At 41.4% G+C, this 18,737-nt stretch overlaps 1 protein-coding gene across 1 annotated transcript in view; it reads left to right on the top strand.

Moving 5' to 3' along the window:
• RNF43 (ring finger protein 43) overlaps positions 1-18,737 on the top strand; it is a 65,910-nt gene that overhangs the window by 9,533 nt on the left and 37,640 nt on the right. Inside the window, exon 2 of the mRNA XM_052658664.1 lies at positions 11,826-11,912. Coding sequence (XP_052514624.1) covers positions 11,826-11,912 — 87 coding nt within the window. The remainder of the gene's footprint in view (positions 1-11,825; positions 11,913-18,737) is intronic.

Below are 18,737 nucleotides of genomic sequence, written 5' to 3'. Positions count from 1 at the left end.
TACTAATCTTGCTGTTCCCTAAAAAGTGATCATAGATTTCCATTCTTTTTTCTCCTGCTTTCTACAGTATTACAAATTATCCATTCTTAAAAGAAAAATCTTTCACATGCTTCCAGTTTTGTGTTCTTTCACTGTCATATCTTCTACTTAGAATCATATTGGCTAATCTAAGTTTAAAAATCTTGTGGCCAAATTTCTTTTTAAATTTTGTGAATGGCTTTATTGGCCTTTTACTGGAATTAGGTCCTATTCAGTTTTCCTTACCTGGGGTAAAATACAGTTTTGGGTGGGAGGGCAGAGGAATAGCCCCCATTTGTAAAATATAATCATCAGATTTCAAGTTAGGAAAAAGCCTAATCCAATCATTTCATTTTACAGAGGAAGAAATAAACTCACATTAGTGCTTTGCCAGTCACAAGAACTGCCAATCTACTGCCATGTCTTACTGGCCAGCATTTTTAGCAAACCTTATTTATTTATTTTAAACTTCTTTGGGTCATTGTGGGAAGATTAAAAACCAGATGTTGGCAGAGATTTTCTCCCTGAACATTCCATTAAGAAGATATTATGGAGTGCCATAGGGTCTCTTTTGTCTTTGATCCCTAGTCAACTAGAAGGCATGCTTAAAAGCAAGTGAACAGACAGAAAAATACCTTGCTGCAACTTAGCATTACTTTACCCGTTGCCTGATATAGTAAGTCACGCCGTGGAGTCACTGCACCAGGTGGCCTTTGTCCTGGATTGCGTTTTCAAAGCAACAGAGGCTCTTTATGAACTCTAGGCCAAGATCCTAATTGAGAGTGGGGGCTGCTCTGGAGTCTCTCCATGTCTTACACTTGGGGTCTTCTACTGTGGGGTCTTCACTTCCAAACTCTGTGGCATGTCCTATGGGAATACAAAGGACAGCCCCCTTGCCTAGACCGACTGAGGAGATACAGCTTTACCAGTGGAAAGCAGTACGTGATGAACGCCAAACAAGAAGTGCAGGCGTAAGTGCATTACAGTGCCAGTTTCCATGTTCTCAGGAGTCATTCAAATGACTGTGGTGATTCTGTCTCGAGGTCCTCTATGACTGAAGAAAAAATAAACAAAAAATGTAAAATTTTAACCCAGGCAACTTCAAGTAGTTGAAATCTAGAGGACAGTTACAGCCCAAACAGTCATACCTTCTAATTTTCACTTTTATCAGTTAAGTATAGGTTATAATATTGCCTGTATAAATATTCCTGTATGTATAATACTCATCAGTAGCATTTTCTTTAGAGGTCCAAATAACTAAACACAATGGCTTTCTTTTCAAATTGCAAACTGGCTTCCTAAAATGAGAAGTTCCTGTTAAATTGTAGTAAAATTAAAAAATTTTACCTTTAAACAGAGTTCAACACATTGGGAGTTCTGTTTGAATTGATAATCTCATTGGCTCACATTAAATCTTCATAAACTGCATAAAAGAAAAAATAAACACTAGGACTATATAGAAGGTGAAAAGTATTTTAAAAATTAATTTATTTAATTGGAGGAAAAATATTTGAATATCATCTATATTTAGAAAATTTAGAAAAAGCCTTCAATACCAAGGCTTTTATTATTATCATTGACTTTAGTCAATATTAACTGTTATTCTCATTCTCTTGGTTTTAGTATAATTTACCTGTCCGCTATGACAAAAACACTAGGTTATTACCTACTGTGACCTTAGTAAACTGTATTGTATACATCATATATTTTTATTGTTGTCAGAGATTATTTGAAATTTAGTTGTTTCCCTTTGGACATACGAAAAGTTCACAGGTACCTTGTGAGCATTTAAAAGATAAAGGCAAGTCATTTAACCTTTCATCTGTTGGGTTAGGGTTGGTGGGATAAGTAAAATAACCTTTAAGTTTCTTTCCAGCTCTAGACATTTAGAGGTTATATTTATTTCAGAAATAGACTTATTAAACAAAAGGACATGTAATTTGCTTATTTATTTCCCCTTGAGATAAAATTTATTTGGTAGGTGGTCACAGATTTTTTTGGTCACAAAAAATTCTGATCAAATTCCTTCAAGTCACACAACAAATTAGTAGCCAAACTAAGCTCTAGGCTCAGTTGCACTTTAGTCCTTTGGTCCTCTACTGTGTTTACATTCAGTTAACACACATAGAAAAGACTTTTTTGGAGGAGTTTTATATTTTAAAATACGTGTAGTAGATTGAGGACCCTTATTCTAAATCCTTCATCAAGGCTGTCCCAGTGATCAAACCACACTGACATCAACGATGAGCTTATGTCTAAGTGAATCTGACCAAACCTTTGGAAAGGCTTGTAAAAGCCAGAGATAGCCCAGAACCATTGTAGTAAAAGGAAGATTATGAACCTGCTCCTAAAATAATTTGTAAAGTTGAATTATTATAAGTAAGCTGAATATTAGACTAGAAATGAAATTTCAGAATAGCTGATGAGTGTTCCTGTGTGGAGTTGGGGGTTAGAGCTTTAGTATGTGAGCATATGGAGGCATTTGGAAGGAGTGAAAGTGGGGCCATCTGATTAGTAACTGTGCCTTGTTATTAAACCGTGACTTTCTGCATTGTGTGTCCCCAGAGTTGGAAAACTTCCGCTGGCAAAAATAAAGAGAAGGGCTGCCGTGCTGTTGCTGAGGGCCCTACAGTAGACACAAAAGCGCCTTCTCAGAGGCCTGCAGCGGAGGCGGCTTGTACAGGCAGGCCCGTTCCTCTCAAAGACTGGGAATCAGATTCTTTCCCCAGGGGGTTTCCAACTAGTTTGCACTTCAGAAAAATCTTTTCTTTCTCCTGCTGTTCACGCCCTGCAAAGAATTTTCTTCCAACCAAAGAAATTGTTTTCTAATCAAAGATTCTTGTCCTTAGTTGTTGGACATCAAAGAAAGTTTGGAGGAGACTGGGGGATTATGTGAGTGCCTAGAGTTTATTTTGAATGCAAACTTGCAACATTAGCAAGTCTCCCAAAGAATATACTCATTTAAGGACTGGGAGAGAGCCTAATATAACCAAGGCTCTGTTTTTCCTTGGTTGGATGTAAGGTACCCCAGTAAGACACAAATGAGCTGAGCAGCTCTGTCAGGACTTAACTCCTGTATGTTTAGTTCTTGACGTTCTTAGCAAAGGGAAATTCCACCTACCCTTTTAAAATCTAATATTAGGGAACATCAAAATCTATTGATAAACTCGAAACAAAACCCCCTCTTTTTTAACCTTCAGTACTTCAACTCTTAACTTCTCCCAGGACGGTTGATGATATCACCAGTGGAGGGAGCCGCATTCCCTGCATTCCCCCACTGCCTCCGAGGTGTTGATGATGTCATTTTCTCCCACAAAGGAAACCCTCAGCACCCCAGGGCCTGAACTCAGGTCTTGGCAGGTAAATGAAGGAGGAACTTAAACTGTTGGGTTGAGTCAGGCGTAAAAAGGCACGACCATGTTAAGCACCAGCTTCACAGTCTCATCTCTGGGGCCTGACTAGGGAGAAATTATCATTTAGGGAAAATTAAGCCTGTAACTTTAAGAAATTATTTTCTGGGTAAGGATAATGATTCACTTGATATTTTGGTTCTTGCGCTTCGGGACATTTACAGGGCATTGTTCTCAGATTATGGCTCCTTAAATATCCTTCTCTCGAATCCACAAATTTCTTCCAGTTTTTCTGGAACCCATTTGCAGATTATCTAACTTCTAACAACAACAAAAACAAGAATTAGGAAAAATAAAGCGATGGATCAAGCAGATTTAGGCAGAATTATGCCCTGGGTAAAGTACATTCTTGTTATTTTACTCTTGGCTCTGTGAATATGAACAGAAAAGAGTGTTGCTCTAGAAGATTTCCAATCTCTTTCTATCCCTTCATTGCAACCACAAAGCAGTGGTTGGAAATAGAATTCCAGGAACACCAAAAATGCTCACAATTTCAGCAGTGGTGGCTACAGTGCCCCCACAGGGTTCTCTGGGCATTCCTCCTCGGGGCCTTCTTGTGGCCTCCTTGTGGTTAGGAGCCTACATCATCAATCACAAAGGCTTGCCCTGAAGACAGACCTGCTAAAAATGTCAGTTATCTGTCCTTGCCATCAGAAACAATTCTTTATATTTTACTCTGTTCTGAACTAACATGCTATAGTTTTTTTTTTTTTTTAAGAGAGAAATACAGCCTCTTTGATGGACTCATTAACTGACCATTCTCACAAAATTTTAAGTACACTAGTTTATAGTACTAGGAAACTCAGTCAGAATGGGTGGGGTAAGCAGGATTTAGCAAAGGTTTTTATTCTACTCAGTGGTGCTAACTTGCCTGTGTTACTCCTATGCAGATATTAGATTGTAATTTTGAGGGGTTTTATTTCATTTACTTATTTTTGATTGTTTTATGACTTTATTTTTTAAATGCTTACGTATTTGGCTGCGGCGCATGGGATCTTGAGTTGCAGTATGTGAACGACCAGGGATTGAACTCTGGCACCTGCCACACGGGGAGCGTGGGGTCCCAGCTACTGGACTACCCGGGAGGTCCCAAGACTTTATTTTATTAGGAGTTTTAGGTTTGGTCTTCTCTGGTGGCTCAGACAGTAAAGAATCCATCTACAATGCAGGAGACCTGGGTTCAGTCACTGGGTTGGGAAGATCCCCTGGAGGAGGGCATGACAACCCACTCCATGATTCCAGAAGAGCCTGGTGGGCTACAGTCCATGGGGTTGCAAAGAGTCAGACATGACTGAGCAACTAAGCATGGCATGGCACAGCCCAGGAGTTTTAGGTTCACAGCAAAACTGAGAGGAAGGTATAGCAATCAACCATATACCCCGCCCCCCCCCCTTCCATGCACCAGCGCCTCCTCCATCATCAGTATCCTCCATGAGAGCGGCACGTTTCTCACAGTCGATGAACCCACACATCAGTGTCACCTGCAGTCCATAGTTTATATAGGGTTCACACTTGGTTTGAGGTTTTTTAAACACTAAGAATATATGGAGAAAATTCACTGAAATGTGTGTCCCTTTAGCTTATATACAGGAGTAACTTGAAATATAAGGGAAGCACCCAACCTGCAGTAGACCTTTCATTTTCGTCATGTCATTTCTTCCTGAGTTGATGTATGATTGAACCAAATTAATGTTATTATAGAAAATGCCGTTTTTCAGGCAGTATCAGTCTTCAAGGTATGGAACAGGATTTGGCGTTTTGTTTCCATTTTTATTGTTTTGTTTTCTAAAGGGATGTTTGAATTGGAGCCTGTCTGGCAGGATTCCATACTTCTACCAAACCACCTGTCCTGGCAGAGACAATGGAATCAAAAGTCAAGTTCTTTATGACTGCACCTGCCTTGTAAATGCTGCCAGAAGTTCTGATTTTCTCCTGTTGCCAACCTCTACCCAGAAACTACAGTAGCTGACACCCGGACAGTGGGTGCATACACCCCAAGTTGGAACTTGGATGTTCCAGTTCAGGAAGACTAATGCTAGTTCTCCCATTGACTTCTAAGGTAGTCTTTGCACAGCATTCAGTGATTATTGTTTATCAAATGGGGGAGGTCCACTGGTCCACTTGGTTTTCAAGATTTTTGTGAGGGTTGATTAATGATGATGAATCACTTGATAATTTATTATTTGGAAGTTTTCTTGTGCAGTTATACACCTAGTAAGCATGACGGAAGGTATGATCTAGCCAAAAGACATCAGGAACGTGTCTCTGAAGTCAGAACGCCAGGCAGCATTTCCAGGAGTGAGGAGTTGCCATTGGCCCTGCTGCTTTTTCCTTTTCCCAGAAATGTAAATTACCCTGTGGGCCACCTGTTGAATGCTGTCTGATTAGGCAGTTGTGGAAGCAATCGAACTCCCTTGATGAGGACTTTTCTCCTTTTGAATTATCAGAGCATTTCTTGGGTTCCCTTAGGGTAGAGTTACTTCATTATCTTCTAACTTTATGTATAACTGGAGACCTTCTGGCCTCAAGTGAGTAATTTCTATCACCAATCAGGTAATTGAAGATAATTATGCCCACCAAATAGTGCTCTTTGCCACAGTATCCACATATGATGATATAATGTGATAATAAGGCATAAAGTCCATTCTAAAACGAGTGGCAGCATCCTACAGTGAGAAGAGCTCTCAGTAATCCTGTGTTCAGTCTCAGCTCTGGTCCTTCTTAGCTTTGTGACCTTAAGGAAACTTGCTTAACCTCTTTGAGTCTGTGTCCTCATGAGTAAAGTGGGGATAAATAGTAATAAATAGCCTGCCTAGTTGAAGTCAAATAATATATGAGAATGGTCTTTGAACATTGCAACTGTAAGGTACTATTATTAATAGTAATTTGACGTGAACTGTGTCTTATTCACCTAATTACTGTAAGAACTATTAAGTTGGAGGGTTATTGATTTGGGCTCAGTTGACCTGTTTGAATTCAGTTGGCATTATCCCGAAATACCTAAGGCCGACCATTTGTGTCTTTCATGCAGCGAAGAAGACTAAGCTCTCGACTAAAAATTTTGTGGGCCAAAGAGCTGATTAGATTAACCGTAACATAGCCGCAGATAGCCATGGTGACTTAGAGTGGCTAACAGTGTGGAGGCCCTAGGGTGGGGGCCTAAGTTCTGTAGCTGCCTTCCTTGTGCCGTGGTGAATCACGCGCCCTTCCTGGCCCTTTGCGCACTGGTAAGCCCACTCCTGACCTTCCTTCCGTGGCCAGTGAGGTAATAGTCACTGACACAGCGTAAAACGGCTGCTGTCTAAGTTTTCACTTCCCAGAGGATCCTAGAACTGTATTGTACATCACTTTTACATTTCCATTGTTGAAGTTTTTAGAGTATTGTTTTAATGACTGCTACCCTGGAACAGCTGCTCAGATTGCTGAAGGTTCAGCTGTCCAGCTTTGCAGCAATTTTCCAAGGGCTGGAAAAAAAAAAAGAGTTCAGGATTATCAAGGGAACCAATTCACCCAGTTCTTTATACGTGCACTGTGCTGGTCCCAACATGTAGGTCTTTGAAGCTCAGCAGATGAGGTTCTACAGCCTGCTTGGAAATTATCCCACAAGTCCCTGTGACTCCCAGCCCCCCATCTGAGAAGTATTAGATCAAAATGAGAGTACGCAGTTTCAGACATAGCACCTATCAAGTATTTGTGGTCTGGAAATCGTTTTCAGGTAAAGATAATCATTGAGCCATCTCAGGGACTAATATTATGCAGTATGGAAAATCTGTATTCTATCCTGTAACTTTACCAATTTGAAACCTCCCCCACAAATAGGTAAATAATGGGATAAACGTAATTATGGGTTTTCTCATCTTTTCTACTCGCCTGTTCGCTGTTGTGATTAAACACACGTAGCTTCTAACTCTTTTAGAAACAAACTCACTTACCATTATTAGCCTTTCAACACTTGCACGGTATTATAGTCCCTTTCAATGGCAGTGTGGCCTAGTGGGAGTCCGGAGGCTAGTGTGTTTGGGGGATGATGGAAAGAGGCAAATGTTTTCTCTTCTATTGGTTTTGGGAAGCATCCTTTTCTGAAGGTACTCCTTGGGGAAAACTTTTCTTCTCAAGGCCTAGTAAAGATTAGTGAGAGATGTCTGCAAAGTGTTTGAAGCTCTTTGAAATAAAGTCATGGATAAACACTCAGTATCACTGTTATTATCATTAAAAAGGGGAGCCCAGCATGTGATGATTTGGGTCAGTTCCAGCGGTCTTGTTTGATGTTCTTAGTTCCTTTTTTGACCTTTACCTCTTGGTATCTTTATACATTTATTGAGGCTGTTGGACAAAGTCTTGAGATCCTAAGCAATATGGTGTGTTAAGAATGAATGAACTGCTAGCCTCCATTTTTTAAAATGTGTTTAAAATGAACAATAGAGATCTCTATTTTGGACACCTGTTATTCACGTTTGCCAATCTTGGTAGCAAACTTAATACCTCATACTTTGATTGGTTTTTTTTTTTTTTAATTTCCAATTCTATTCTTTACCTTGGAACCAGAGTTTTAAAGGAAATTTTTCATTAAATAGAATAAATACCAAATTAACCAGGGTTTTTTTTTTCTATTCTTTGCTTATGAATTAGAGATAAAAGAATGAAGCAGATATAAAAGATCTAAAAAACAAATACTAAAAGAGCTTCTGGAAATAATATAAATACTTTCTAGGGATCCTGTACATTCCAATTTCCTGTACATCAGAATATAAATTATTTCATGCTAAAAATGACTATAATGATATCTCTCTAGTGTTACAAGATATCAAAGATACTAAATAAAGGCTAAATTATGCTCAGTATAATGTACTTAAATGGGAAAGTACATTTCATTTCATTTATTTGTTTAGGCTGCACCATGGCTTAAGGATCTTAGTTCCCCAACCAGGGATTGAACCTGGGCCCTGCCAGGGACGTCCCAGTACCCACACATTTTAGAAAAGGTTTCACGATTTCTCTGGTGGCTCAAGCGGTAACGAATCCACCTGCCAGTGCAGGAGACAGGTTCGATCCCTGGTCTGGGAAGATACCCACATGCCGTGGAGCAGGGAAGCCTGTGCACCACAGCTCCTGCGCTCACACCTAGGGCCGGGGAACTGCAGCGCGGAGCCCCGCGCTCTAGAAGCTGAGCTCCGCTGCGGGCGAAGCCCACACCACAGCTGGAGAGCAGCCCCCACTCGCGGCGGCCGGGGGAAAAACCTGTGCAGCGACCAGGACCCAGCACAGCCCCAAAGAAATACATTTTGTAAAAATTTAAATTAAAAAAAAAAACATGAAAGGGATTCATTAGTATGAATTGAATTTAAAAGGACTTCCTTCAGGTCTTTGGAGGGTTGAATAAATCACAAACTTTTATTTTGTGCGTTCTATCTTCAAGAACTTTGTGCTAAAAAAAAAAAAAAGAACTTGTGCTAGTCAGAATATCCTGTTCCCTGACTGACAGTTCTTTTTGAGAACTGTAGAATTATCAATTATTATCTCTTTATTTTAAATGCTGCTAGTCCTTTTTTATTTGGGGGGGTTTGTGGGATTTGTATGTTTTGTAAAAAAGTGGACACAATCTTCATAACTCTAGTTAATTAGTTAATGAATAATTTTTAAAATACTTATTCTACAGTTAAGTTTGCTTATACACGCATATGTTTTCCCCCCTCTAGTTTTGCAGTTGAGTTGTTTTTTTTCTTTTTTAGTCCCCACCCTAATTTCAGCATCTCTGCATAGACAGGTTTTTTTTTTTTTTTATTTCTAAGCTTAGGTGTCACCAAATAAATGTAAAGACGGAAAAAGAATTGAGATTTCCATCAGAGCCAAAGGAACGCAAGAGAAATTGAAGATGAGAATGGTGTTTGTTAACCACTAATAGAACATTATTTGAAATTAACATCATCTTTAGCTTTATGTAAAAACAACCACCCTAAATCTACTATGCTAATATACGTGTTTGTATGATACACATGCAAAGGACTGAAAATACGGGGAAAATACGGGGAAAACTCCTTCCTTTAAGCAAACCTAGGACCAGTGTCTGAAAACAGCAGCCTTTGGAGATGCTGCAGCCAAATTAATCACCTGGCCTTTGAGAAATTTTGCCTATTGAGAAGATGGTCACATCTGAATGGATAAATTTAGTACACTCTCCCCACCCCACCCCGGTTCTCTTTCCTGAAATCCCTTCTTCCACTTATGATTTTAGTTAATATCACTTAGCAGCAAACAATCAGGTCTAATCTCTCCACAAACTGATGTCTTTCTGTCTGTTTCAGCCTTGTCTCAGATTCAGTGTGTGGGAGCTAAGTTTCTTAAGTCTTGCTCCCTCATCTCACCCAGGTTGCATTGGCTGTCTCGCCCCTTAAGAATTTTAACCCACATGATGGTCCTTCTGTTTCCTTAATCTCATTTCATCTCATAGCCACTAAAAGAAGATCTGTGCCCAGTGTCAGATCCAATGTCTCTTCTCACTATGGAAAGTTGTCACTTCTGTATCCTCCGTATTACGTTGGTCTTACTCAGTTGGTGTTCCGATGAGCCGGTCCACTCCCTTCCATGTCATGTGTTGCAGGTTCACTGTGTATTCGGTGGATGTCATCAAACACCCACCACTTTGTTGAACACGTCGGTGTGCTGCTGCCGTGGTTCACCTGGAGACTGCTTTCTGTAGGCTGCATCAACCGGCGACTGCATGCCAGATTGCATGCTGACAGCTGTGCCTTCCCATCAGAAAAGGACCCTTTTCCCCTCCCTATCGAAGGAAAGCTTAGATTTTAGAGAAAATTACAAAATACAGAAAATGAGAGAAAAGAACTGAAATCACAGCATCTGCGGTTTTCTCTATCCTTACTGGTAAAGCAGCTTCCTGGAGGATTTTATTATAATCGGTTGAGGAAATGTTTACAGTCATCCCTTTGCAGTTGTTTAGAAAGTAATTTCTAAGCAGAAGTTCCAACATCATCTAGAAAACTTTTAGCTAGAGAAACCACATTTCTTTTCTTTCTCAAGCTGCAAAACCAGTCTTTTTTTTTTTTTTTTTTTGGTTTAACACTTGATCTTTATGGTGAAAGACTTAAGTTACATGATCTTCCTTGCAAAAGAATGTTTCTCAGATTTTTGTGTTTTATGGCTTTCTAATTTCATTGCCATGGTTGATTTGCTTATCAGGGAGCTGTGACTATAGGAGTTCAAGGGTACACGGCAGTAAACTGTCCCTCAAAATAAGGAATAATTTCATAGCTATTGCTAAGATAGTAGGTTTGGATGCATCTTGCCATGGGTCCAGATCTCTGGAATAATTGACTCATGTGTATATTTAAAGTTAGGGAACTTACCATAACATCCTATTTAATGTTTGCCAGTTTTACTAGGTACCAAGGCAAAGAGCTTGTAGTAATATTCTCATGAAGAAGGAAATCAGTATTTCTTATCTATTTTCCATATATTGTCAATCTGTCCAAACAAACCTACTATATGGAAACCTGATAAGGAACATTGTTTTCCTCTTGATATACTTGCCTACTCAGCACCATGCCCCACTTTGGAGAACCCTATGGCAGAGTTTCAGCTCTCTAGATAAGGCAGAATATCTGTAAAAGAGCTGAACCATTGAGCCTCCATAGATTTTTCGAAACCCTGGAGGTGGGAGGATTTGGAAGATGAACGGGTGCCATTTCCATAAAGGGCCCTGAAGTTCAAAGACGCAGCTGGCATTGTGGAGCCAGTGTGTCAGCAGCGGCCCAGTCACTGGAACGGCACCTGTCGCACCGTGGTCTTCCGCTGTTATCCTCAAAGGTGTTCATCTAGGTGGCCCTTGCCCTTCCCCGTGAGTCACTTCCTCAAGTTCTTCCATCTTTCTGCAGCCCTGCTTTGAACTTCTTGTGCATTAATCTCCCTTACAAAGTAAGTGCCCTAAGCCGGGGATAGTAAGCACTCTAGGTAGACTCTCAGCCACGCTGTGTGAGGAGGATCGTCCAACTGTCGTTTTCTGCATTTAAAAACTGCGAAAGAAAAGTTCTTTCTCGCTTGATTTCTTCTGTTTCCCTAATAATTTTCGAATGATTTCTCTCCATTTGTATTTACTCTTTTTCATTCTAACTGATGTCAAGTTATTTTTCACCACCAGTATAGGGAAAGATCGGAGACGCGTTCTGTTCCTCTTTGAGGCTGTTTTTCTCAAAGGGTTTGGGGCTAGATTCTTTGGGATTGTCTGGAATTTCTTCATAAAATTCACCATCAATGGGGAGGTTTTATTTTTGTAGTTTTACTTCTCAAATTTACCTTCTGACTCATTTTCTCCCTACAGTTTCAGTGCAACCAAGATTAAAATTTGTGCTTTAAAACTTAACATGAACTCTAATCTTTCCCTAGGAGCAAAGGGTGCCCTCACTAGGTAGGAGCCCAGAGAATGCTGGAAACACTCCAACAACACCCACTTGCATTTCTGCTCAAGGCACGGTGTGAGTAAATGCTCGTTTCTGTTGCAGAAAATATAAAACATTAGACTGAATCTCAAAAATCAGTCAGTTTCCTGACCTACACTGTAAGCAAAATAGTAATGTCAAGTTCATCTCCACCTCAAAGTAGATAGTCTGAAGAATTGTCTTTGAACACGAAGGGCCATCTCCCACTACACAGTGTGGGTCACTCACTGTTCCGTAATAGCAGCATCACCAGCAAGTTAGGACGGGAGAAGAAAACAACCACGGCCAGTGGAAGGAGCAAAGGAATTCAAGGAAACACCATGTAATAATGATCTCACACATTATTATCGTACGCACATGGATAGAAGAGCATAAATTGCATCCACTGTCCCCAGATTTTCTTGTGAGAGCATTTTGTGATATTAAACAATCTCTGTTCCCTCGACATCAGACCATGTATGGAAATTAAAAAGCCATAAATCTAACCACCCCTTAGAGTTTGAAGATAGGTATTCCCCTTTGAGAGAGTTGCAGTAATAATAATTTTGGACTAAATATGCAACTGTCTTACGTATTGGCTTATATTCAAACTTATAGGTCTTAGTCTCCATTTCCTCTGCTTTCAAATGTATTCAGAGGCCAATAGGTACCTAATAAAGAAGTAGTCAAAGTTTCTACTATCGTCCTTTGAAGGCTGTCAGTCAGCGTACAATCAAAGACAATTAGACTCAATGTTCCCTGGCTTGAGTGCTCTTTTACTATTTGCTGACCCCAGAAAGCGTTTCTGGCGTTATTGGTGCTAGGTCTGTTTCCCCATCATAAGCTAGCTGGTTTCCCATTGCAAGTCATGATTAATACTCATACTGAAACTCAAATGTGTTTGTGTAAAAAACATTTTGACAGTGTTCAAATAGATGGCAGTCTCTTAGGAGTTACCCTAATGAAGAGGGTCACCCTTAACTTCCCCTAAGTTTATTTACTATCATTTTTGAAGTCTCTCATCCTATCTTATTCTCAAGGTGATATTCTTTTTCAACTGGTACATTGCTCTCAGGAAAAAGAAAAAGAAAAACAAAAAACAATACACTGTCCCTCCTCCTGCGTCTGCTACCCTACAATAATAAACCCAGCCTTGCAGGTCTGCCGGCCTCCAGGTTTCTGTACATGTGGCAGTGCAGATTTCTGCTTCAGCTCAAGGTCTAGTTGGCCCAGCCCCATCATCCTCTAGCTGTCAGCCGTGAAGACTCCTGCCTACACCTCCTGAACCACTTCGAAAAGAATCTGGTTCTTCTGACCCCAGAGCTGACCTTGACCCTTCCCCAGCCCCGCACCATCCTGAAGCTCGGCCCCTCAGTGCCTGCTTCATGCTCAGTACTCTGATTTTCTTACTCTGGCCCCGAGAGAGAGAGAGAGAGAGAGAGCACATTCTGAACACTCCTCCTTTTGTGCCGGCATCCCTGTGAGGTGATTTGGAAGGACTCCAGTCAGGCATGCAAGGGCTCTTTTGATACTATCTGATGGGTGGGTAACAAATTCGGGCGCCTGGCCAAGATACACATTGCCTGTAATCGTTAACTCAGTCTGTAAACAGTTCAAACGGCACTGAGAGGCCGTCAGTTATTATATTAGAAGAAGCCTTTCATTTCTCTTGCTTAGAAGCCAGGCGTCCAGCGTTGGCCCTACGGTGGCACCGGAGCCCTGAACTCTCTGCACAGCCACCGAGGCCGAAGCCCCCGGGGATGGACACTGGAGGCTGCTCCAGGGACCGCCTTTCAAGCTTTCAGCACTAGAGCAGCATAGAAACCCTTCATTTCCTTTTGTTCTGTACCTGAATGATGCTGAAAGGACAAAAGAAGAAAAGAAGCGAAAAACCCCCCAGAAAACCCTTCACCAGGAATAAAACAGTGAGGAAGGAATTATATTATCTGGGATCGGAAATTTATTTTTCAGCTCAATTTTTTTACCCACAATTCATGTTTTGAAAGCTTTATAACTAACCATTGACCTTTTTATTACCCCTTTAGTCCAAACTGATTTTTTTTTTTAAATATATTTACATATTTGGCTGCGCTGGGTCTTAGTTGAAGCTTGCAGGATCTCCCTGACCAGGGATTGAACCTGGGCCCCCTGCACTGGGAGTGTGGAGTCTTAGCCACTGGACCGCCAAGGAAGTCCCTCCAGACAGACTTTCAGTTTGGTCCTCAGTGTACCTCATGCCTCCAGTGAAGTTTTAAAGTTATTCGGTGTTACTAGATCCCAAGTGCAAGCCACAGTGCTGAGCCCAAAGGAGCATGAAAATTATAAGCATTCCTGCCCTCAAGGTGCTTACTGACTGAGACTTTAAGATGATAACAGACATATACTAGAGGTAAATACCACCGTGAGTATTTATCAGTGCCGAGTGTGGTGTACACCGAGTCTCTACTGGTGTTCACAGCAGTGCGTACAAGGCCGATCCGCAAAACTCCTTTCCAATTCTGGGAGAAAACTGTTTTCAGTGCTTAAAAAAAAACTGGCCTCTTTTCCTTCATCTTCTCATCCATTGACTTTTTTGCCGTTTTCATTACATTCCAGATTTATGCTAGGCACACACTGAGTGGTCTAGGTGTTTAGTGAATGAAATCACCAAGCCTCTTTTAGAATTATTCTGATAAGTAGAGTTTTACAGAGGTGAAAATACGGACTTGTCTTCCTCCTGAGCATTCTGGTACTAGAAGACAGTGCAGGAAAACCGAAAACCAAGCACAGCGTATTCTAAGCATCTTAATTACAGAGGCACCTTTCTTGACGAGTGTATTTTAAGTTTTCCAGATTAGTTGTGAGGTTGCTGTTGCTGAAGCAGTTTGTTCCACATGTGTGCATCCTCTCCAGCCTAGCAGTTCTCTTCCTAGATATGAATCAAGAATGTGCACGTTCAGTTGCTCCAGTCCTGTCCGACTCTTTGCGACCCCGTGGCCTGTAGGCAGGCGGGCTCCTCTGTCCATAGGGTTCTCCAGGCAAGAGTCCTGGAGTGGGTTGCCATGCCCCCCTCCCGGGGATCTTCCCGACCCAGGGATGGAGCCCGAGTCTCTTATGTCTCCAGCACTGGCATGCAGGTTCTTTACCACTAATGCCGCCTGGGAAGCCCATGTTCCACAAAGCATAGGAGCAAAACTTAGACTAGGCCACAGATGTTAAGTAAACATGTGAAACAAACCCTATACTGCTCGTAATCACGGGTGAGCGTCAAGGCCCCAGGTTATGCCCCTCACACCAGAATCCCAACTATAAAGCAGCTGTATTCTTCTCCTCTACAAAGCAATGTCTTAACACTTGCCCTGCTTAACTTCAGCTAAAGGAAAGTGATAGAGCCCAAGATATTCTTCCAGAGAAAAAGGGGTATTCAGGGGTGGAGGGGGTGGCCTTATATAATTAACTTGACTGGGGTCCCCATGATTTGTTAGTTAGAAAGTTCTGATCTCACGCCTCTTACTTTCTTTGTTTCGTTTTCCATTTTGCTCAGCTTTCTGGGTCACCTTCTTATCCCCTTTTCATGTTTTGGACTTGGGGTTTGCCTCTGTCCTTCCACCCAAGTTTTTGATTCTGAATGCAGCTTTAGAAGAGCATGGATGAAAGGAAAGAGAAGGCATGCCTTGAGGATGTGCACGCGTGTACTGCATCCTGGGCTCAGCTTCTGATTCACCAGCCTGCTGAGGACAAATTCCAGTAAATCCTTTCTTTTACCTAGGTCGACAGTATTTTCAAAGAAGCTCAGTCTTAAAGAAATTAAATCCTTTAGAAGAAAAAAGGCACTAGAGCAAACAAAATCAAGTTTCTTTATCATTTGCTCGGCATTGTTATTTGTTCATGGTAAACAGTGGTTATTTGAAAGGGTGTGTTAAATCACATTGTACAGTAGAATTGTAGAAATACAAAATTTATAAGGTACTTCTATGAGGAAGCGTTAAGGCACACTATCTGATCCACTCAGTTCCATGCCTTGGTGAATTCTGAGGTCATTTACAGGTTTAATATGATGGAGAATAATAGGAAGCCCCTGCTCTTTCCACCTGACTAGAGCCTGTTTTTTGGGAAATGATCTTAAATTCTGACTCCCCAGCCTCCTTCCTTTCTTTGGACCTGTTAGTAAAGAAACTTCTTCAAGTTATTTGGCCCCTTGAGGTCAGTGATTCACAAAATTTAATACGTAGCAGAATCAGTTTTAGAGAGCTTCCTAAAACTCAGATGGCCGGGCCCTATCCCTGAGTTTCTCATACAGTATGTCAGAGGTGAGCCCTGAAAATTTGCACTTTTTGAACAAATTCCCAGCTGATATTGATGTTGCTAGGTCTTAGGGACCGCATTTTGAGATCTAGTGTGCTGAGGTTGCTGCTGCTGCTGCTTCAGTTGCTTCAGTCGTGTCCGACTCTGTGCGACCCCAGAGACGGCAGCCCACCAGAGTCTGCCGCCCCTGGGATTCTCCAGGCAAGAACACTGGAGCAGGTTTACTGCCTATTATAACCGTGATGACTTTAACAGAGATTGACCATCTTTACAGGGCCAGAACATCCAACTTGTGTTGAAGTGACTGAGGCTTTACCGTCTGAAAGTGAACACTTAGTTATGAGAGATTTTGTCCTACTTGCAGAGATTAAGAGTGGCCTGAAGGCTGGGTCACTTACCTGCAGGCACCACCAGGCAGATGGCTTACCAACTCTTCTAAGCAGCAGGTTGCTGATACCAGGTGGGGGGAGTGTTCTTTTGGAAAATCTACTAGCTGAACTACAGAGCTAATAATATGACATAAGGGGAATAAAACCTATGCTTTTTTTTAGGTCCATGGATTTTATAACACTTTTTAATTTTTTATAACTTTTAATTTTGTATTGGGGTATAGCTGATGAACAGTGTCATGATAGTTTCAGATGAACAGTGAAGGGACTCAGCCATATGTATACATGTATCCATTCTCCCCCAGCTCCCCTCCCATCCAGGCTGGCACATAACATTGAGCAGAGTTTCATGTGCTAATACAGTAGGTTAAAACCAATGCTTTTGATTAGTTTCTTTGTCATCCTCAATGAAAAGATTCCAAGGTTGCCTTGCCTTTTGGAACTCTCGTTTTTCTTCTTTCCACTTCCCTGATCTACAGAACCTCTCAGATTTTACATTCAATCATTTTAGAAGCTAAAAGTCATTTAAGTTTCACTGTAGCATAGCAGCCTACACAGCATCTGCCCTTCTGGATTTTTTGTAGGTAGACCTGCTCAAGGGAACCAACAGCCACAAGCTCTACTTTTAATAGGATTCATTTATGCAGTCATTTTAACCTTAAGTGTTTTCATGCATTAAATTTAACATTTAATATGTTACATCAATACTACTATATCTGAAGGTACAAACAGTGTTTGGCAAGTTTGTATTAATAGCTCCAGGCCTGTCTTTTTCACTCAGACTCCAGTTTTTATTTCAAATTGCTATAGGATTTGATTGTTCATCTCAAATTTGTCATTCACAAGACCAAATTAAATTTTCCCTGCTCAAATTTCCCCAACATGCCTCTTTTGGTTGATGCAACATTTTGCCCCAGTTCTCTAGGCTCCTTCGCCTCTATAGTTCAATCTGTCAGCAAGTGCTTTCAACACTTCGGTCATAATTTCTGTGATTCATCCCTTTGCCTTTTAACCATTATCACCAGAGTTCAGGCTCTCACCATGCCAATAATAGGTTACTGGAACAGGTCTTAGTGGTTTTCCCACCACTGGTTTTCTTTTCATTCCGCTGCCGTTTTCACTCTGATACTAAATTGTTCCGCATAGGGTATTCTTTTGATCGTGAGCTCCCCTTGCTTTAGGATTGAGCATGATTCCTTTTTCACAGATGGCCAGCAGGGTCTAATTCTTGCCTTGTCAGTCGTGGCCTTTGCGAGCTATCCAAACTGTGTCTGCAGACCTCTTTTTGTTTCAAGTCATCACATCATGTACCTTGAAGACCTGAGAGAAACTGGTAAAGAACCCTACTTTTCCTCTCACTTGGGCCGTGGTTTCCTCTCAAGGTCATAAATGGGAAATCTCCCAAATCCATTTGACAGAGGCCTATGGGAGTGTCCTTGTTGTCAGTGTATCTTTGCTTTCGTCCATGCAGCTTGCAGGGTGTTAGTTTCCCAACCAGGGACTGAACCCATGCTCCCTGCAGTGAAAACAGAGTCTTCACCACTGGACTGCAGGGAGGTCCCTGACAGAGGCCTGTGGGCCAGGTGCCACTTGTTTTACTCACACGGTTATTCCTCTCCTGTTTAAATCCTGTCAACCTTAAGAGTTAGCTTAAGATCTGTCTCCTCCGTAAAGCTCATAGGACTTACTGGCTGTCCTGTGCCGTGTCTGCAAGGCAGGAGACCTGAGTTCAGTCCCTGGGTTGGGAAGATCCCCTGGAGAAGGAAATGGCAACCCACTCCAATGTTCTTGCCCAGAGAATTCCATGGACAGAGGAGCCTGGCAGGCTACAATCCATGGGGTCGTAGAGTCAGGCATGATTGGGCGACTAACACTTAACTTACTTACCATACCATGTGTCACTTGATAATAAATCATTTGTACCACCATTTAGTTTGTGTGTTATCTCCCGATATAACTGTAACTCCTGGGAAGGACCTCACACAATTTTAAGAGGGAGATACTTGCCAACTAAGAGGCCATATTATAGCCCCTTTCTGAAGTATCCATGAGGAGAATCTCCACACATCCCGGTTTAGCATCCTACTCAATAGTAACATCATGTGACTCTGTATCTTGACAAGGAACACTGGGGAGCTGTTTATCTTCCCTGTTATAAATGGTTTGGGGGGAAATTGTAGCAGTTGCTATTTTAGGGAGAAAGATGG

The sequence above is a fragment of the Budorcas taxicolor genome, chromosome 19 (assembly GCF_023091745.1).
Source record: "Budorcas taxicolor isolate Tak-1 chromosome 19, Takin1.1, whole genome shotgun sequence".
Classification (NCBI taxonomy): domain Eukaryota; kingdom Metazoa; phylum Chordata; class Mammalia; order Artiodactyla; family Bovidae; genus Budorcas; species Budorcas taxicolor.
The sequence above is the reverse complement of the archived record's forward strand: the minus strand, read 5'-3'. Positions and strand labels throughout refer to the sequence as shown.